This window comes from Oncorhynchus gorbuscha, linkage group LG06, assembly GCF_021184085.1.
Source record: "Oncorhynchus gorbuscha isolate QuinsamMale2020 ecotype Even-year linkage group LG06, OgorEven_v1.0, whole genome shotgun sequence".
Classification (NCBI taxonomy): domain Eukaryota; kingdom Metazoa; phylum Chordata; class Actinopteri; order Salmoniformes; family Salmonidae; genus Oncorhynchus; species Oncorhynchus gorbuscha.
Window position 1 is genome coordinate 13,333,031 of NC_060178.1, and position 21,633 is coordinate 13,354,663.

The 21,633-nt window shown below is 46.5% G+C and overlaps 1 protein-coding gene across 4 annotated transcripts in view; it reads left to right on the plus strand.

Annotated features, from left to right (window-relative positions):
• Positions 1–21,633, plus strand: part of LOC124037570 (ATP-binding cassette sub-family C member 8-like) — a 149,257-nt gene that overhangs the window by 114,182 nt on the left and 13,442 nt on the right. For all 4 annotated transcript variants that reach the window (XM_046352396.1, XM_046352395.1, XM_046352398.1 and 1 more), the window contains 16 exons: positions 1,134–1,214; positions 1,437–1,574; positions 3,521–3,646; positions 3,848–3,944; positions 5,358–5,602; positions 12,023–12,189; positions 12,676–12,745; positions 12,952–13,109; positions 14,220–14,312; positions 14,413–14,515; positions 15,278–15,391; positions 15,809–15,929; positions 17,682–17,812; positions 18,019–18,097; positions 18,205–18,313; positions 19,877–19,980. In XM_046352396.1, the coding sequence (XP_046208352.1) occupies positions 1,134–1,214; positions 1,437–1,574; positions 3,521–3,646; positions 3,848–3,944; positions 5,358–5,602; positions 12,023–12,189; positions 12,676–12,745; positions 12,952–13,109; positions 14,220–14,312; positions 14,413–14,515; positions 15,278–15,391; positions 15,809–15,929; positions 17,682–17,812; positions 18,019–18,097; positions 18,205–18,313; positions 19,877–19,980 (1,936 nt within the window). The remainder of the gene's footprint in view (positions 1–1,133; positions 1,215–1,436; positions 1,575–3,520; positions 3,647–3,847; positions 3,945–5,357; positions 5,603–12,022; positions 12,190–12,675; positions 12,746–12,951; positions 13,110–14,219; positions 14,313–14,412; positions 14,516–15,277; positions 15,392–15,808; positions 15,930–17,681; positions 17,813–18,018; positions 18,098–18,204; positions 18,314–19,876; positions 19,981–21,633) is intronic.

The following is a 21,633-nucleotide window of genomic DNA, read 5'->3' on the forward strand; positions in this document are numbered from 1 at the left end:
ACTGCCAGGGTTGGGAAGACTAAGAAATGAGACATTTGAACAGAAACAACTATTTCAGTTACAGGTGCAATAAGTCCAAGTAAAAGATTGGATTAGTTTAGAAAAAATGATGTTATTTATATTTGAGTAGCATAAGATGAATTAATCAATCAATCTACATGCAAAAACATAGATTTTGAAACAAAAATTCTAAAAAATCAACCTACAATAGAGCATGCTGGGAAATATGATAATGATGGGCTTGGTTTTGGTTCCACTCTAGTTATTAACACCAACAATGTGGTAATTTTACACCAGTGTTTCCCAAATTCAGTCCTGATCCCTGTTGTGTGCTATGAAAGGGACACATCTGCAGGCTTCAATACATTTAAACTTTTTTAAAATTCTGAAGAACTGTAGATGCTACATCAAGAACCCACCACTTAACTCTTGCCCAATAAAGAACCTTTGAGTTATCAGAGCTGAGGAAGAACCATTTAGGAACCTTTATTTTTTTCAGTGCACACAAGTGCGCACACACACATAGTGCATACATACATACAGTGCCTTTAGAAAATATTCATACCCCTCAAGATTTTCATTTTTTAAATGAATTTGTAAATACTTTGAAAAACACTATTCCACTTTGACATTGAGGTATTGTGTGTAGACAGAAAATCAAAATGTGGAATAAATCAAGGGGTATGAATCTATTCTGATGTCACTGTACACACACACACACACACACACACACACACACACACACACACACACACACACACACACACACACACACACACACACACACACACACACACACACACACACACACACACACACACACACACACACACTATAATGTGGTCTGGGTTACATAACCTCTACTATCATAGATTCGCCTTGCAGGCAGACAGACATCTCATCACTCAGTATTGGGTGTGGGTGTGTGTGAAAGAGCGCGAGAGAGAGAGGACCGAATGTCTTAAATATTTTGGAGTAAAACGCTCTCAGAAGATAGGTAATAGATGGACTGAGTAAGTTAGTGCATGTTTTCAGTCTGTTAGCCTTGCTCACTGACACGGTGTTGACCTGATGGAATGAATAATCTCTCCATTCATTCTTTCACATCTCTCTCTCTCTCTCTCTCTCTACAGGGCATAATTCTGTCAGGAGGGCAACGCCAGCGTATAGGTGTAGCCAGGGCCCTGTACCAACAGACCAATGTGGTCTTACTGGTGAGAGAGACAACCTGTCTACAGGTCTACACAGTGAACGATAGACTGCATGTGGACAGGGACAACGTACAACAAAAACAGAAGTCTCAGTATACTGAGAAATGAAGTGTTTAGATAGCTCATTTCATCTTCTTTTCCAATCAGCTTTATCAAAATAGTCAGAACTCCTATAGTCCTGTTTTTGACCATTTGACCTTTCACTTTTAATCGGTGTTGTTTCAGGATGACCCGTTCTCAGCGTTGGACATTCACCTGAGTGACCACCTGATGCAGGAGGGCATCTGCAAACTGCTGAGAGAAGAGAAGAGGACCGTGGTGCTGGTCACTCACAAACTACAGTACCTACCACATGCTGACTGGGTGAGAGCAGTGTGTGTGTGTGTGTGTGTGTGTGTGTGTGTGTGTGTGTGTGTGTGTGTGTGTGTGTGTGTGTGTGTGTGTGTGTGTGTGTGTGTGTGTGTGTGTGTGTGTGTGTCAGTGGAGGCTCCTCAGAGGAAGGGGAGAGCCATCCTACTCAGTGAATTTCATAAAAATTGTGAAACATGAACAAAGTTATCCTTTTTAGATTAAACAATATTAAATATATTCACGTCATCAAATAATTAAAATACACTGTTTTGCAATAGTCTAAAGCAGCCTCAACAGCACCCTCTAGGGTAGTACCATGGTGTAGCCGGACAACAGCGATTTTCTGTCCTCCTCTGGGTACATTGACTTCAATACAAAACCTAGGAGGCTCATGGTTCTCACCCTCTTCCATAGACTTACACAGTAATTATGATGACTTCCGGAGGATGTCCTCCAACCTATCAGAGCTCTTGCAGCATGAACTGACATGTTGTCCATCCAATCAAAGGATCAGAGAATGAATCTAGTACTGAAAGCAAAAGCTACAGCTATCTAGCACTGCAGTGCATAACGTGTGGTAGTTGACTCAAAGAGACAGAAAAACAACAGTTGAACAGTGCTAAACAAATTAATTTCTTAAAAATTAAGAGATTTTTTTCCCCTTTTTTAAATTATTTCCCTTATTTAGCTAGCTAATGTAGCTAATTTAGCCCACTCAACAACCTGTCTCAAACAGAGGAATGCTATTTATGTTAGCTAGCTGGCTAAAGCTCTTCCAAGTCAAGGTCTGTTTTATTAATTTGTTTCCATTAGAGTATCATGTAGTAGCCTAAACCTATCAATATCACATGGAGCTGGGTGAATGGAACAGGAATGACAGTTAGCCAATATGTTGTAATAGAAATAAGGCCATGCTCATAAAAACATATCGTCCTCCCCCTTCTTCTAAGCTAAAATATGGAGTCATTTTAAGATGGGCATATCAAGGATCATTTAATTATTTGATTTTGAATTTTCTATCTAAAAAAATAAAATAACAAATGATTTGATGAAACACTGAATTTGGCCTTACTGCTATTAGCCCATAGAAATGCATTGATAACATATGCATACATGGCAAAACAGATAGTGCCCAATTTTATTTTTAAAGGAAGCATGTTTTGAAGTGTCTGTTTTATATCTCAGAGATTTAACAAAGCTCAGGATAATATCATAAAAAATATATAAAAAATAATTAGACCCTTTTTTTGCACTAAATTACTTCTATATATAGTTTAAAAAATGGCTGTTTTGACTGGTTCCAGGGCTACCTACAGACGGGTCTTGTGAGGCTTGTGGGCGTCCTAGAGCACAACAACATGCGTGGGTTTCTTGAGTCTCACCGTCTGAGACTGGGGTCTTATTAGTGTGTAGCCCAAACTGTTCAGACACTGCAGACCGCCACTAGTGTGTCTGTGGGTTTTTGGTTTTACAATCCTTGTGGGGACCAGACGTCCTCACAAAGATAGTAAAACAAGAACAATTGCTCACAAGGAAAAAGGCTATTTTTAGCCGTAGGTGTTAGGTTTAGGGTTAGAATTAGGGATTAGGTTTAGGGTTAGAATTAGGGATTAGGTTTAGGGTTAGAATTAGGGATTAGGTTTAGGGTTAGAATTAGGGATTAGGTTTAGGGTTAGAATTAGGGTTAGGGGTTAGGTTTAGGGTTAGAATTAGGGTTAGGGATTAGGTTTAGGGTTAGAATTAGGGTTAGGGATTAGGGTTAGAATTAGGGTTAGGGTTAGGGTTAGGGGAAATAGGAGTTTGAATGGGAATCAATTGTTTGGTCCCCACAAGGATAGTAAAAAAATGTGTGTAATTGTGTGTGCGTGTGTGCGTCTATAGATAACGTTTTGCTATTAGAAATGAGCCACTAATTAATTCTCCTGTTCTTTATCTCTTTCTCTCCGTTCCTCGGTCAGATCATAGCGATGAAGGACGGCACCATTCAGACCGAGGGGACTCTGAAAGACATCCAGAACTCTGATCCTAAGCTGTTTGAACAGTGGAAGACCCTGATGCACCGGCAGGACGGGGAGTTTGAGAAGGTACCAAGCCATATATCTGGAGATGGCAATGACAGACAGAGACAAAGTGGTGATATTGTCGCAACTGATGAGGAACTGTAATGTGTTTGTACTGAGCTTGCTCTTTTTGAGTCCTCTTTTCCTGATTTGTTTTAAATTAATCTGGTCAAGTCTATTTCGTCAAACTACTTCAGCTGAAACTCTGATGCGTGTCTGTTCCAGGAGACAGTGGCTGAGAGTATGACGGTGTTGGAGCGTAAGAACCTGCGGAGGGCGATGTACTCCAAGGAAGCTGCCAAGACTGAGGAGGAGCACGAAGGTGAGAGGTCAAAGTTCACAAACCTCCACATGAGACTGAGGGACCCCGGGCTGTCAATCCCTCTGATGGGAACCAGGGGGTTTGCATAATTGCTATTTCCTTTTGTATGCTTTGTTTGTGCAGACTCCAAAATTACAGGAGATATTTACTGGGTGGTAACATCTTGTGAATTTACCCTCTGTGTCTCGAATGTGATGCCTCCACAGTTTCCTATTCTTGTGTCAGTCTCGGAACCTACTGTGGAACTAATAATGTGTTGATCCTGTTGTGTCTGTCTGTGGTCCTGGAGTAATACTCATCAATGGCATTCTTTTCTCATCCTCTTTCTTTCTCACCATTCACCACTGATCTGTAGAAGACATGGACTGGTCAAGTCCTGGGGCAAAGGCTCCTACGTCTTTACGATCTGTTGAAAAGGAAGGGGCCGGGGGGGATCTGGACCTTGGTTGTCTGCTGGTTTTCATCCTTCCCCTTAAACCAACAACTGGTTTAGGCCTGGGAAACTAGGTGGAGAATCAACACCATTACTACAAGAATAAAGTAGCAGTGGAAAACAGAAAACCAGCACACTGCTGCTCCCTCGGACCAGAGTCCCACACTGGTTTAGAGAGTATTGGGACAAGGTCTGAGTGTGTCTCTCTGCTATGATATCTTGAAAGAAGTTTTCTTTAGGCACAGATCTAGGATTAGCTACCTTCCCCCATCATTACCTCCACCACATTACTGACCCTAGATCAGCATATACGCAACTGCATCCCACTCTGAGTCTGGTTGGTTTGTGTGTCTGTCCGTGTTGTTGTGACTGTGTGTCTTGGTGGTGGTACTGTTCTCCTGATGCTGTGTTCTGGTGGCTCCCCGGTGTGGACTCGTAGGATATCCCCAGCACAGAGTGTTGCTGCTCTTTACGCTGAAGTAGGGCCGACTGTATGGTTTTACTGAGTGGTGACCAGTCGCGACCAGTTGTGACTAGTCTGTAGCATCGTGCTGCAGCTACACTCCTTGGTACTTCCCATGTAGATCCTACCCTATGTCCATGTTGCTCCTATTGGCTTGTAGCTTGAAGACTCCATTCTTTCCTTTTAAACATTAAAATACAATTTATAATAGAAACACACTTTCACATATAACACACTATTACAAACATACATAATACACCAGCATAATGACCCAATAAATACTCAATCTAAAAAATATTGACTGGAACGGCGTGAATGGAATGGCATCAAACCATGTCTGGATGTATTTGATACCATTCCACTCATTCTGCTCCAACCAATACCACGAGCCCCTCCTCTCCAAATAAGGTGCCACCAACCTCCTGTGAGCTATATCTCTTTCTCTTCCCCCTCTCTCTTTCATTGTTTCTCTCTCTACATATCCATCCCTCTCTCACACGTCTCTCTGTCCTTCCAGAAGAGTCTGTGGAAAGTGAGGAGGATGACAGCCTGTCCCAGGCCATGCGTCACCGCACCACCATCCCCTGGCGCTCCTGTGGGGTCTACCTGTCTTCTGCAGGGCTCCTCCTGCCGCTGCTCCTCCTATCACAGCTCTTCAAACACACCCTCATGGTTGCCATCGACTACTGGCTGGCCCACTGGACCTCCCACGTCATCACTGCCAAGATGGACGCCACCGGGAGAAACTGCACCGTCACTCAGGTCAGGGGTCAATTTGGTCCCACTAAACCAAACGGCAATGTGCTTTGAAAGAAACAGTGGTTACGTTTTATTCTACAGACCACTATTTACAATACACCTGTTGTATTCCCTTATAGAGGTCTACACTATAAGGTGTACGTACACCTGTTGTATTCCCTTATAGAGGTCTACACTATAAGGTGTACGTACACCTGTTGTATTCACTTATAGAGGTCTACACTATAAGGTGTACGTACACCTGTTGTATTCACTTATAGAGGTCTACACTATAAGGTGTACGTACACCTGTTGTATTCACTTATAGAGGTCTACACTATAAGGTGTACGTACACCTGTTGTATTCGGCGCTTGTGACAAATAAAATTTGATTTGATTTGAAAAGGTAGTTTACATGATAATTCCTGCTAAGTACAGCATTAATTTCATATATACAGCTGAAATAGGACCATAAGTTGAGTGCAGTACTTCTGACCTCAAAGTTCCCAGACAGAGCCTCCATATGTGTGTGTTGCTCTTGAGCTACATTCAGTCTCATCCGCATACAGTATGTACAGTCGTGGACAAAAGTTTTGAGAATGACACAAATATAAATTTTCACAAAGTCTGCTGCCTCAGTGTCTTTAGATATTTTCGTCAGATGGTACTATGGAATACTGAAGTATAATTACAAGCATTTCATAAGTGTCAAATGCTTTTATTGACAATTACATGAAGTTGATGCAAAGAATCAATTTTTGCAGTGTTGACCCTTCTTTTTCAAGACCTCTGCAATCTGCCCTGGCATGCTGTCAATTAACTTCTGGGCCACATCCTGACTGATGGCAGCCCATTCTTGCATAATCAATGCTTGGAGTTTGTCAGAATTTGTGGGTTTTTCTCAATGGGATTAAGGTCTGGGAGGACTGACCACAAGTTCTGGGGAGTTTCCTGCCCATGGACCCAAAATATTGATGTTTTGTTCCCCGGGCCACTTAGTTATCACTTTTGCCTTATGGCAAGGTGCTCCATCATGCTGGAAAAGGCAGTGTTCATCACCAAACTGTTCCTGGATGCAATTCATTGCAATTCATCTGATCACTCTTCATAACATTCTGGAGTATAAGAAAACTGCCATCATACAAACTGAGGCAACAGACTTTGTGAAAATTAATATTTGTGTCATTCTCAAAACTTTTGGCCACTACTTTAGATTGAAGGGCAATTCCACCACTTTTTAACCTAATTTTCATTATCTCCTGCACAATACCATGGTCTGCATTTGTGAAAAGGCACATTTCTATGTTTTGTACCCAAAAACATCAAGTTAAAAAGTTCTACCTGATGGCATCATCAAAAGATAAAACATTTTAAAAACGTGATTTTCAAACACTGTTGGAAGTTTAAGGTTGTATAAGTCAAATGTACGGTATACACCTACCAATGAAATGCTTAGTTGCAGGTTACTTCTGGACAATCCAACAACAATAAGAAATAATAAAAGACAAGACTAGGAACATAAAGTAAATGGTTCAGTAGAATAGAATAAACATTTTAGCATAAGTATAATACAGGAAGACACAATTTATAGTCCAATATTTACACATTTATCAGGGAAGGGGGTATTAGGGGGGCAAGTGTTTAAATTGTACAGTATTTAGCAATCATATTAAGAGTCTGGTACCAGCAGATGTGGTGTGTGTGTGTGTGCGTGTGTGTGTGCGTGCATGTGTGTGTGTGTGTGTGTGCGCGAGTGAGTTCACGTGTGCTAAGGTGCAGAGAATCAGAGCAGGTGGTCAGTTCAAGTGTTCAGCAGTCTGATGGCTTGTAGATGGGAGCTGTATTTGAGCCTGTTAGTATCAGACCTCAAGCTATGATACGGTCTGCCCGACGGTAAGGGGAACAGCTCGTGGCTGGGGTGGGGGCATATGCCCCAGTGTAGATGTCCTGGAAGGGTGGGAGCACGGTCCCAGTGATGTACTGGGCAGCCTTCACCACTCGCTGGAGGGCCTTGCGGTTGTGGACGGAGCAATTCCCGTACCAGGCCGTGATGCAACCAGTCAGGAAGCTCTCGGTGGTGCAGTGGTTGTTTTTGAAGAGGACCCGGGGTGGCAGGCCAAATTTCTTCAGCCGACTTAGGAAGTCGAGGTGTTGCTGTGCCCTCTTGACAAGAGTGGTGGTGTTGTTGGTCCATGTCATTTTCACTGTGATGTGGACACTGAGGAACGTAATACTGCTGACTTTCTACTGCAGTCCCGTTGATGTGGATCGAGGCGTGTTCCCGCCTCTGCTTCCTGAAGTCTACAAACAACGCCTTTGTTTTGCTGACGTTGAGGGAAAGCTTGTTGTCCTGGCACCACAATTCCTGTTCAGTTACCTCCTCTCTATAGACTGACTCGTCGATGCTGGTTGTCAGGCCTGGAGAGGTGGAGTCGTCAGCAAACTTGATGATAGAGTTGGTGTCGTGCAAAGCCATGCAGTAGTGGGTGAACAGGGATTACAGCAGATGGCTGAGGACATGCCCCTGCGAGACCCCTATGTTAAGAGTCAATGTGGAGGAAGTGTTGTTGCCATTCCTCACAGCCTGTGGTCAGGACATCCAGGATCCAGTTGCAGAGTGTGGTGTCCAGACCTGGGGCCTCTGAGCTTGGTGTCGAGCTTGGAGGGAACAATAGTGTTGAATGCTGAACTGTAGTCAATGAACAGCATTCTCACATAGGTGTTCCTCTTGTCCAGATGTGTTACGGACATGTGAATAGCGATGGAAATGGCATCTTCCATGGATCTGTTGGTGAAGTAGGCAAATTGGAATGGCTCCAGTGTGCCTGGCATGCTGGCATGACGTGGGCCGGCCATGACCAGCCTCTTGAAGCACTTCATGATGACCGGAGTGAGTGCGACGGGGGATAGTCATTTGGGTCTTGTTTTTCTTGGGCAGTGGGAAGATGGTGGTCTCCTTGAAGCAGATGGGGACTACAGCCTGGGACAGGAACAGGTTAAAGATGTCTGAGAAGATGCCTGCCAGTTGGCGAGAGCCTCGAGAGCCTGGTCGTCCAGAGCCTCGAGTCTTCCTGGATGGCTTGGTATAGTCTGGTCGTCCAGAGCAACGAGAGTCTTCCTGGATGGCTCGGTGTTGTCTGGTCGTCCAGAGCAACGAGAGTCTTCCTGGATGGCTCGGTATTGTCTGGTCGTCCAGAGCAACGAGAGTCTTCCTGGATGGCTCGGTATTGTCTGGTCGTCCAGAGCAACGAGAGTCTTCCTGGATGGCTCGGTATTGTCTGGTCGTCCAGAGCAACGAGTCTTCCTGGATGGCTCGGTATTGTCTGGTCGTCCAGAGCAACGAGTCTTCCTGGATGGCTCGGTATTGTCTGGTCGTCCAGAGCAACGAGTCTTCCTGGATGGCTCGGTATTGTCTGGTCGTCCAGAGCAACGAGAGTCTTCCTGGATGGCTCGGTATTTTCTGGTCGTCCAGAGCAACGAGAGTCTTCCTGGATGGCTCGGTATAGTCTGGTCGTCCAGAGCAACGAGAGTCTTCCTGGATGGCTCGGTATTGTCTGGTCGTCCAGAGCAACACGAGTCTTCCTGGATGGCTGGGTATTGTCTGGTCGTCCAGAGCAACAAGAGTCTTCCTGGATGGCTCGGTATAGTCTGGTCGTCCAGAGCAACAAGAGTCTTCTTGGATGGCTCGGTATTGTCTGGTCGTCCAGAGCAACAAGAGTCTTCCTGGATGGCTCGGTATTGTCTGGTCGTCCAGAGCAACAAGAGTCTTCCTGGATGGCTCGGTATTGTCTGGTCGTCCAGAGCAACAAGAGTCTTCCTGGATGGCTCGGTATAGTCTGGTCGTCCAGAGCAACAAGAGTCTTCCTGGATGGCTCGGTATTGTCTGGTCGTCCAGAGCAACACGAGTCTTCCTGGATGGCTGGGTATTGTCTGGTCATCCAGAGCAACAAGAATCTTCCTGGATGGCTGGGTATTGTCTGGTCGTCCAGAGCAACAAGAATCTTCCATGTCGCACGCCACTGAGTCACCAGGTTTCATTCTGCTGACATTGACTTATGCAGTACAGACTCTCAGCATGGTTCGGATATCTGCTGGGGTATGTCCGGATTGTTATTGTCAATACATTTCCTAATGAAGCCTGTGACTCATGATGCATATTCTTCAATGTTGAAGGATGAGTCCTGGGTGGATGAATCTTTGAACATATTCCAATTCCTCTTCTTCAAAGAGTCCTGCGGTATTGAGCCTCCTCTGTCCAGCACCTCACCTCTCTCCGTGTTGGAGACATATTCAGATTAATAAGAAATACTTGTACTTTTTTATTGAACCTTTATTTAAGCAGGCAAGTCAGTTGTGGTCCTTCTGTAGCTCAGTTGGTAGAGCATGGCGCTTGTAACGCCAGGGTAGTGGGTTCGATCCCCGGGACCACCCATACGTAGAATGTATGCACACATGACTGTAAGTCGCTTTGGATAAAAGCGTCTGCTAAATGGCATTTTTTTTTTTAATTTTTTTTTTTTTAGTTAAGAACAAATTCTTATTTACAATGATGGCCTACCCCGGCCAAACCCTGACAACTCTGGGCCAATTGTGCCCTGCCCTATGGGACTCCCAATCACGGCCGGTTGTGATACAGCCTGGTGATGCCTCTAGCACTGAGATGCAGTGACTTAGACCGCTGCGCCACTCGGGAGCCCAATAAATCTTTGGGGGTAATTAGTTAATTGTATTTTCTGTGTACTTTTTGTTCGATCGAGCACCTAGAAAATGTTGCTGTGAGTGTGTGCATTAAAGCCTGGGACCTGATGACTTGCCTCAGCTCCCTGTGCTATTGCCAAGGCTTTAGCTCATTGGGCTTGACAGTCTTGTGGGTAGCCTAGTTGGTTACACTACCTCAGAGCTTTGATTTGATAAAAACGTGAACATTACCATATCTAAGTGGTCGCTTGTCAGTAGGACTGTCCCGACTAAAACACATCTGGTGGAGCCAGAGGCAGCAGTGGGGTCAAACTGTAGAACCCAGACATTTCATTATAAAAATGGATAATATTTGGTCACTTAGAAAGTATTTTTCCAAATGCTGTTGTAATGTATTTATAGTGATGTAATATCATTATTAGCACTTGAGCACTTGAGCACTTGAGTATGCACACACAAGCACGCGCACACACACACACAAGCACGCTCACACACACGCGCACACATGCACCCACAGACACGTTATATTTGCAGGAGAAGGTAAGCTGTGTCGTTAACACATTGGAGCCACGGCAGGTGTGTGGGTTTTCCTGGTGTTACTAAAGGCTGCCTCTTATTAATGTGTGTGTGTATGTGTGTGTCCTACATTGGGAAGGACATTAAAACCCTCCAACTCCTCTCCTCACAGAGGCCCCTTGAGTTGTCTTTGACCCTGAATTAGAATCCCATTCATTCTGTCAAGCCCTTTAAAGGAAAAGTTCAGCTGAATAAAGAAACATAGAGGTAATTATTTGGCTTGTGAGTCACTTTATCCTCCTGAGTGAGTGAGTGAGTGAGTGAGTGAGTGAGTGAGTGAGACCAACATAATGTTCAAAGTCAGTACAGGCTTGGTGACTCATGCATGTAACAACATAGTCAGCTAATTATTCATGGTTAGAGTTGACGTTACAGTAGCGCTCAGGGTTACTCTCAGAGGGAACTAAGTATCGGTGTGTGAGAGAGAAGGGGTGTGATGTTATTTTGGTTTGTGATAAGTTCTTTAATGAACCCAGAGTGTGACACACACACACACTGTCAGGACCCGGGTCTCCGGAGTGAGAAACAGTCACTTAACCAACTGAGCCACAAATAGTCGGCAGAACCCAGAAGATGAGGCAGACACAGCAGTACTTGAGACGGTGTATTTAATGAAGTAAAAAGTGAAGTTCTTCAGGAAAACATGTAACTCCACAACCTCAAAAGGAATTCCACAAGAACAAAGGTAATCCTCCAAGACAAAAAGGTACAAAAAGCCTCAAAAGATACTCAAAAACAAACAAACAAGAACAAAAAACAGAATTCCACAAGAGAGTCCACCGGGAACAACAAGAGTTCACAGAGTACTAGGGCTGGGTGCTAACATACAAACACAGAGCAAAGAACAGAGGAAAACAAAGGGTTTAAATACAATCAGGGGAAACGAGGCACAGGTGCAAATAATAATGGGGATCAAGGGAAAACAAAAGGTCAAAAGGCACAATGGGGGCATCTAGTGACCAAAAACCGGAACAACCCTGGCCAAATCCTGACACACACACACACACACACACACACACACACACACACACACACACACACACACACACACACACACACACACACACACACACACACACACACACACACACACACACACACACACACACACACACACACACACACACTGCTCTCTAATCAAGCCTATTTCCCCTGTGTTCCCCTCTGTAGGAGTGTGGTTTCAGCCACTCGTTGTACCTGTCAGTGTTCAGTGTGCTGTGCTGTCTGGGCATCGTTCTGTGTCTGGTCACCTCTGTGGCTGTAGAGTGGACAGGCCTGAAAGTGGCCAAAGAACTACACCACAACATGCTCAGCAAGATCATACTGGCACCTATGAGGTAAAGGTGTGTGTGTGCGTGTGTGTGTGTGCACATCATTTGAGTGAGTGAGTGAGATGTGTTTGTGTGTGTGTGTAACGATCGATCATCCTGGGGAGCGAAGTAAGACACTGTATACATTGTGAACCGCCCCATTACCCAGAGGTCCATCTGCCTTCCACACACTGAAACCACGGCGACGCCAACGCAGTAACAGATCCCAGACAACTAATGACCTTGTGGTCGGGACTCTGTACAGAACCATTTTAGATAAGGTGGCAGCCAAGAAGGATAATCACTTTCATTGTCTTCTTGTTTTCAAATTCAATTCCTCAAAACCCTCAGAGGAGAATCTGTAACAGAAACATTGATGATATTCCAGCAGCTTCATCCTTCCACTTGAGGTTGTACTTGTCGAACAGTAAAAACATGTAAAAACATGAGAACTTTCAGGGACAATAAAGTAAAATGTAAAACTATGGTGTAGTTGATCTGTGTCTCCTCCAGGCTGTTTGAGACCACTCCCCTGGGTAACATCCTCAACAGGTTCTCCTCTGACACCAACACCATAGACCAGGTATGTCTACACCACCCTCTCTGTGTGATAACACTAGAAGGAGCCTCAACCACACTGACTTGGAACTTTCAAATGCTATGAATCTCAAATAGACTTTGCTTATTTTTCTTCGTGGTTTTCAAAGTAGCTACAGCCTGTGAACCCTTTGGTTGCTTTTCCTGGTAGATGGTAGTAATGTAATGTTTCACTGGTGGCTGTGTCCCCAGCACATCCCTGCCACCCTGGAGTGTCTGAGTCGCTCCACCCTGCTGTGTGTGTCGGCGCTGGGGGTTATCTCCTATGTGACCCCTGTGTTCCTCATTGCCCTGGTGCCCCTGGCCATCGCCTGCTACTTCATACAGAAGTACTTCCGGGTTGCCTCCAGGTGAGTGCCTGGTTTGGGATATTTTTTTCTCTGTTACTTGTTTTGCTTCAGTTTATCAGTTTATTCAAAGGGCAGTGTTCTCATCTGGGCTAGTTACAGTATGTCTCCCCTTTTCCTCTGTCTGTCCATTTCTATATCTTGTCTCTCTCTCTCTCCCTACTCTCTCTCTCTCCCTTTCTCCCTGTCTCTCTCCCTACTCTCTCTCCCTGTCTCTCTCCCTACTCTCTCTCTCTCCCTTTCTCCCCGTCTCTCTCCCTACACTCTCTCTCCCTTTCTCCCTACTCTCTCTCTCCCTTTCTCCCCGTCTCTCTCCCTTTCTTCCCATCTCTCTCCCTACTCTCTCTCTCTCCCTTTCTCCCCGTCTCTCTCTCTCTCCCTACTCTCTCTCTCCCTTTCTCCCCGTCTCTCTCCCTTTCTCTCTGTCTCTCTCCCTACTCTCTCTCTCCCTTTCTCCCTGTCTCTCTCCCCCTCTCTTTCTCTCTCTCTACCTATTTCCCCCCTCTCTCCCTTTCTCCCTGTCTCTCTCCCCCTCTCTTTCTCTCTCTCTACCTATTTTCTCCCCCCACCGCTCTCTCTCTCTACCTATTCCCCCTCCCTCTCTCTCTCTCTCTACCTATTCCCCCCACCTCTCTCTCTACCTATTCTCCCCCCACCTCTCTCTCTCTACCTATCCCCCTCTCTACCTATTCCCCCCTCTCTCTACCTATTCCCCCTCTCTCTACCTATCCCCCCCTCTCTCTACCTATCCCCCTCTCTCTACCTATCCCCCCCTCTCTCTACCTATCCCCCCTCTCTCTACCTATCCCCCCCTCTCTCTACCTATCCCCCTCTCTCTACCTATCCCCCCTCTCTACCTATTCCCCCACCTCTCTCTCTCTCTACCTATCCCCCCTCTCTACCTATTCCCCCACCTCTCTCTCTACCTATTCTCCCTCACCTCTCTCTCTACCTATTCTCCCCCACCTCTCTCTCTCTCTCTACCTATCCCCCCCTCTCTCTACCTATTCCCCCTCTCTCTCTACCTATCCCCCCCCTCTCTACCTATTCCCCCCTCTCTCTCTACCTATTCCCCCTCTCTCTCGACCTATCCCCCCCCCTCTCTCTGGTCAGGGACCTCCAGCAGTTGGAGGATAGTACCCAGCTCCCTCTCCTGTCCCACTTCTCAGAGACAGTGGAGGGCCTCACCACCATCCGGGCATTCAGGTAAAGATTTTCTAAACAACATCCATTTTGATCTGGACCAGCGAGGCGGTAATGTGTTTCTCCACTTACACATATCACTCTGTGATTGTCTCTCCTCCAGGTACGAGTCCAGGTTCAGACAGAGGTTATTGGAGTATACTGATGCCAACAACATCGCATCTCTCTTCCTCACAGCAGCCAATCGCTGGCTAGAGGTCCGCATGGTAATGAGGTCTACTCTATAATGCATTCTGCTCTACTAAACTCTTGTCTGTGTGGTGTATCTAAGGCATGGTCTGCTCTACTAAACTCTTGTCTGTGTGGTGTATCTAAGGCATGGCCTGCTCTACTAAACTCTTGTCTGTGTGGTGTATCTAAGGCATGGTCTGCTCTACTAAACTCTTGTCTGTGTGGTGTATCTAAGGCATGGCCTGCTCTACTAAACTCTTGTCTGTGTGGTGTATCTAAGGCATGGTCTGCTCTACTAAACTCTTGTCTGTGTGGTGTATCTAAGGCATGGCCTGCTCTACTAAACTCTTGTCTGTGTGGTGTATCTAAGGCATGGTCTGCTCTACTAAACTCTTGTCTGTGTGGTGTATCTAAGGCATGGTCTGCTCTACTAAACTCTTGTCTGTGTGGTGTATCTAAGGCATGGTCTGCTCTACTAAACTCTTGTCTGTGTGGTGTATCTAAGGCATGGTCTGCTCTACTAAACTCTTGTCTGTGTGGTGTATCTAAGGCATGGTCTGCTCTACTAAACTCTTGTCTGTGTGGTGTATCTAAGGTATGGTTCGTGTTGATTAAGTTATTACGTCTGCTCTCATTCTATTGGGTGACTGCTCCCTCTATGGGAGCTTTGAATATGACAGGATTTATACTGAGCATTTCTTTGTATTTCTATTGGACTATGTAGTTTTAACTGTTTGTTTTCTCTCCAAACGTGTACAGGTTTGTGTGTGGTGACTATGTATACTGTTCCCCTATAGGAGTATGTAGGAGCCTGTGTTGTTCTGATAGCAGCCGTGGCCTCCATCAGCAACTCTCTGTACAACCACCTGTCCACTGGCCTGGTGGGACTCGGACTCACCTACGCACTCATGGTGAGGACCACTCTGTGGTGTGTGTGTGTGTGTGTCTAAGGTCTAAAGACTGAGGCTGAGTTGCTGCGGCCAAATGGCCCGTTGTGAGTCTGGATCTGATCTCCCCGACGTCTTACAGAATGGAACACATTCTGACCGTTCTGATTGGTCCCAGAAACCGATGGGGTTGTGGGCCAAGGCCGGCCTACATGATGACGTCATCAACTTTGCCACTCTTATTGGTTAGATTTGTTAGAGAAGATCCAATCGCTGATGAATTTGAAATCCGCACAAAGGATTTCTAGGATGTCAGTTTCAGACTGAATTTACTGAACAATCAATAGAGCAGCTGAATTCAGGACGAGTCGTCAGGTTGAGGCTCTAAACCAATCAAACCTCCCCTTCCTGTTACACTACCTGTCTGTGTCTCTGTCCCAGGTATCCAACTACCTGAACTGGATGGTGAGGAACCTGGCAGACATGGAGGTTCAGCTGGGTTCAGTCAAGAGGATCAACGGCCTGCTGAAGACTGAGCCTGAGAACTACGAGGGACTGATGGGTTAGTACAGTCTAACCTTAGTACAGTACTACCTCTTAGCTCCAGGCCTAAGTCTAACCTTAGTACAGTACTACCTCTTAGCTCCAGGCCTAAGTCTAGTAATGAAGCTGGAATCCTTAGTGGTGAAAAAGCCACATCCGTTTGTGATATAACGCCAACAAAGAAGTTACTGCAAACAACAAACACCGTTTTTCCCCCTCTGACATCATCGCATGCTTGATAGAAGAACACAATATGTACTGCAATGTTTTTAACATGCACAACGCACACAACTGAACAACGCTCCTCAGCTCAGCAACAAAAACAATAATGTTGGCCAGCGGCACTGTTTCCCCCTACCACGGATTCTTTAAGGCTTATTCCCAACCTGGCTTGAAACGTGTGAAGGACAGTGGAATGTGGAACATCCCAGTATTACTTAATAATATAATAATAATATATGCCATTTAGCAGACGCTTTTATCCAAAGCAACTTACAGTCATGCGTGCATACATTCTACGTATGGGTGGTCCCGGGGATCGAACCCACAGTCGCCACAGTGCAGTTCTCTCTATTCCAATTTTTCCCCGTCTCGCCCGCTCTCTGTCCATCTCACCCGTCTCTCCCTCTCCCTGTCCGTCTCACCCGTCTCTCCCTCCCTCTGTCCATCTCACCTGTCTCTCCCTCTCTCTATCCATCTCACCTGTCTCTCCCTCTCTCTGTCCATCTCACCTGTCTCTCCCTCTCTCTGTCCGTCTCACCTGTCTCTCCCTCTCTCTGTCCATCTCACCTGTCTCTCCCTCTCTGTCCATCTCACCTGTCTCTCCCTCTCTCTGTCCATCTCACCCGTCTCTCCCTCTCTCTGTCCATCTCACCCGTCTCTCCCTTTCTCTGTCCATCTCACCCGTCTCTCCCTCTCTCTGTCCGTCTCACCCGTCTCTCCCTCTCCCTGTCCGTCTCACCTGTCTCTCCCTCTCTCTGTCCATCTCACCTGTCTCTCCCTCTCTCTGTCCATCTCACCCGTCTCTCCCTCTCTCTGTCCATCTCACCTGTCTCTCCCTCTCTCTGTCCATCTCACCTGTCTCTCCCTCTCTCTGTCCATCTCACCTGTCTCTCCCTCGCTCTGTCCATCTCACCCGTCTCTCCCTCTCTCTGTCCATCTCACCTGTCTCTCCCTCTCTCTGTCCATCTCACCTGTCTCTCCCTCGCTCTGTCCATCTCACCCGTCTCTCCCTGTCCGTCTCACCTGTCTCTCCCTCTCTCTGTCCATCTCACCTGTCTCTCCCTCTCTCTGTCCGTCTCACCTGTCTCTCCCTCTCCCTGTCCGTCTCACCTGTCTCTCCCTCTCTCTGTCCGTCTCACCTGTCTCTCCCTCTCTCTGTCAGTCTCACCTGTCTCTCCGTCTCTCTCTGTCCGTCTCTCCCTCTCCGTGTCCCTGTCTGTCTCACCTGTCTCTCCCTCTCCCTGTCCGTCTCTCCCTCTCCCTGTCCGTCTCACCTGTCTCTCCCTCTCTCTGTCCGTCTCACCTGTCTCTCCCTCTCTCTGTCCATCTCACCTGTCTCTCCCTCTCTCTGTCAGTCTCACCTGTCTCTCCGTCTCTCTCTGTCCATCTCTCCCTCTCTCTGTCCATCTCTCCCTCTCTCTGTCCGTCTCACCCCTCTCTCCCTCTCTCTGTCAATCTCACCTGTCTCTCCTTCTCCCTGTCCGTCTCACCTGTCTCTCCCTCTCCCTGTCTGTCTCATCTGTCTCTCCCTCTCATTCCCTCCCTCTAGCTGCATCTCAGGTGCCTGATGGCTGGCCACGGCAAGGAGAGATTCAGATCCAGAACCTGAGTGTGCGTTACGACACCACCCTGAAACCTGTCCTCAAACAAGTCAACGCACACATCAGCCCTGGACAGAAGGTAACATACAGTCACACAGAATGAATGGGGGAGTGAGAAAAAAAAAATTAAGGGAATTAACTGTAGCTAATGAAAGACAGCGTAGAGCAGTTTTGTGCAGTGATAGTGGTGATGATGATGACGGTGAGTATGATGATGATGATGATGATGATGATGAAGATGAAGATGATGTGCCATCAAACAAACTGTCTTCCTGTGGTTTCCAGGTGGGGATCTGTGGTAGGACAGGAAGTGGGAAGTCTTCTTTCTCCTTGGCCTTCTTCCGCATGGTCGACATGTTCGAGGGTAGACACTGCCAACTGTTACTATGACGATACTACAACTAAAGTTTTTATTGGATTTAGGTTTATTAACTGGATCATTTTAACACAGCTGGTCTTCTCTCCAAACAGGGCGTATCATCATAGATGACATTGACATCGCCAAGCTGCCTCTGCAGACTCTGAGGTCTAGGTTCTCCATCATCCTCCAGGACCCCATCTTATTCAGCGGAACCATCCGGTAAGAGAACCCCCACACTACGGTTTCATCAAGATCAGTGTTTTTCTCCTGGTTCTGGAGGAGCAACAGTGTCTTCAGCATGGCCAGCACCATTACACATGATTCCATCAATCAACTCATCAGCACCATTACCCATGATGCCATCAATCAACTCATCAGCACCATTACCCATGATGCCATCAATCAACTCATCAGCACCATTACCCATGATGCCATCAATCAACTCATCAGCACCATTACCCATGAAGCCATCAATCAACTCATCAGCACCATTACCCATGATGCCATCAATCAACTCGTCAGCACCATTACCCATGATGCCATCAATCAACTCATCAGCACCATTACCCATGATGCCATCAATCAACTCATCAGCACCATTACCCTTGATGCCATCAATCAACTCATCAGCACCATTACCCTTGATGCCATCAATCAACTCATCAGCACCATTACCCATGATTCCATCAATCAACTCATCAGCACCATTACCCATGATTCCATCAATCAACTCATCAGCAAAACCTGTATTAGCTGATTCAGGAGTTCTAGGGCTGGGCTGGCACAAAAGCCTGTAGTACCAAGGGTGAAGAACATTGAGACAGCATACAGGAAGTATTGAGGGTAATGTTGTACTCCCAGCAGCAGCCACACTGCCGAGTGTGAGTTGTTTTACGAGGGGAAAAGAGAGACAGGCGCTACTTGTAACTGTGTCAGTTGGCCGACTGTTGAAACTTGTGAGAGTTTCAACACAGAGAGTGTCATCTTAGGAGGTGTCTGATAACCAGATGCATCTCTGGAAAAACTCAACACTAGTCATTTATTTTTGGAGCGCTCCAAAGCATTATCATGTTGTAGATGCACTGAGAACAAGCCCAACAGAAACAGAAAACAGAAATAGAAAAGTAATATAAGAAAGAATACTATGAATAGAGGATGAAACAATAGAAAACGTCCTGGCGAGAACAGTAAATAATGCATACTCCTTTCACACAGTACATGGGTGGGATTTGATGTAGTAGGTTAGCCTGTATCAAATCCTACTGGTATAGGTTAATAAAATGTACTACTGGTCCAGTCCTATGACCCTGTGGTAAGGAGTGTGCTTGTGTGTGTGTGTGTTAGTTATACACTATATACTTTATATTATTAGATTAGATTATTCTAGATGCTTTTTATAATGGAGATCAAGTTGATAAATTGCCTGGCTGGGCTGATGAGACAGTGGATTGCACAGATGGAACGGAGTAAATAGGCATCATAATGCCATAGATTTAGCAGGTGGTAACTTGTGGAATAGACACCGGCTAGAATACGGTTTTAACCAATCAACATTCAGGATTAGACCCACCTGGTGTATAAACTGGATTGTGTTGGTGATTCAACACCTGCATTGCTTGCTGTTTGGGGTTTTAGGCTGGGTTACTGTACAGCACTTTGAGATATCAGCTGATGTACGAAGGGCTATATAAATACATTTGATTTGATTTGATTTTAGATTGTTCTACTGACCCAGTCCCATGACCCTGTTGTAAGGTGTGTGTGTGTGTGTTTGTTTGTCAGGTTTAACCTGGACCCAGAGATGAAGGCTACAGACGATATGCTGTGGGAGGCTCTGGAGATCGCTCAGCTCAAACCTGTAGTCAAGACTTTACCAGGAGGACTGGGTAAGGAGTGTGTGTGTCTGCTGGCTGGCTTCTGAAGCTAAACAGGGTTGATCCTGGTCAGTCCCTGGATGGTAGACCACCCTGCATCTCACTGCTGGCTGGCTTCTGAAGCTAAACAGGGTTGATCCTGGTCAGTCCCTGGATGGGAGAGCACCCTGCATCTCACTGCTGGCTGGCTTCTGAAGCTAAACAGGGTTGATCCTGGTCAGTCCCTGGATGGGAGACCACCCTGCATCTCACTGCTGGCTGGCTTCTGAAGCTAGGCAGGGTTGATCCTGGTCAGTCCCTGGATGGTAGACCACCCTGCATCCCACTGCTGGCTGGCTTCTGAAGCTAAGCAGGGTTGATCCTGGTCAGTCCCTGGATGGTAGACCACCCTGCATCCCACTGCTGGCTGGCTTCTGAAGCTAGGCAGGGTTGATCCTGGTCAGTCCCTGGATGGGAGACCACCCTGCATCCCACTGCTGGCTGGCTTCTGAAGCTAAGCAGGGTTGATCCTGGTCAGTCCCTGGATGGTAGACCACCCTGCATCCCACTGCTGGCTGGCTTCTGAAGCTAAGCAGGGTTGATCCTGGTCAGTCCCTGGATGGGAGACCACCCTGCATCTCACTGCTGGCTGGCTTCTGAAGCTAAGCAGGGTTGATCCTGGTCAGTCCCTGGATGGTAGACCACCCTGCATCCCACTGCTGGCTGGCTTCTGAAGCTAAACAGGGTTGATCCTGGTCAGTCCCTGGATGGGAGACTAGATGCTGCTGGCTGGCTTCTGAAGCTAAGCAGGGTTGATCCTGGTCAGTCCCTGGATGGTAGACCACCCTGCATCCCACTGCTGGCTGGCTTCTGAAGCTAGGCAGGGTTGATCCTGGTCAGTCCCTGGATGGTAGACCACCCTGCATCTCACTGCTGGCTGGCTTCTGAAGCTAGGCAGGGTTGATCCTGGTCAGTCCCTGGATGGGAGACCAGATGCTGCTGGCTGGCTTCTGAAGCTAGGCAGGGTTGATCCTGGTCAGTCCCTGGATGGTAGACCACCCTGCATCTCACTGCTGGCTGGCTTCTGAAGCTAAACAGGGTTGATCCTGGTCAGTCCCTGGATGGTAGACCACCCTGCATCTCACTGCTGGCTGGCTTCTGAAGCTAAACAGGGTTGATCCTGGTCAGTCCCTGGATGGGAGACTAGATGCTGCTGGCTGGCTTCTGAAGCTAAACAGGGTTGATCCTGGTCAGTCCCTGGATGGTAGACCACCCTGCATCTCTCTGCTGGCTGGCTTCTGAAGCTAAACAGGGTTGATCCTGGTCAGTCCCTGGATGGGAGACCAGATGCTGCTGGAAGTGTTGTTGGAGGGCCAGTAGGAGGCACTCTTTCCTCTAGTCTAAAAAACTGAAAAAAAATCAAATTTAATAACAAGGCAAGTCAGTTAAGAACAAATGTTTATTTACAATGACGGCCTCCTGCGGGGACAGTGGCTGGGATTCAAAATAAACATACATTTAAAATATAGGACAAAACACATCACAACAAGAGAGACAACACTATATAAAGAGACACCTAAGGCAACAACATAGCATGGAAGCAACACAACATGACAACATAGTAGCAGCACAAAACAGGGTACAAACATTATTGGGCACAGACAACAGCACAAAGGGTAAGAAGGT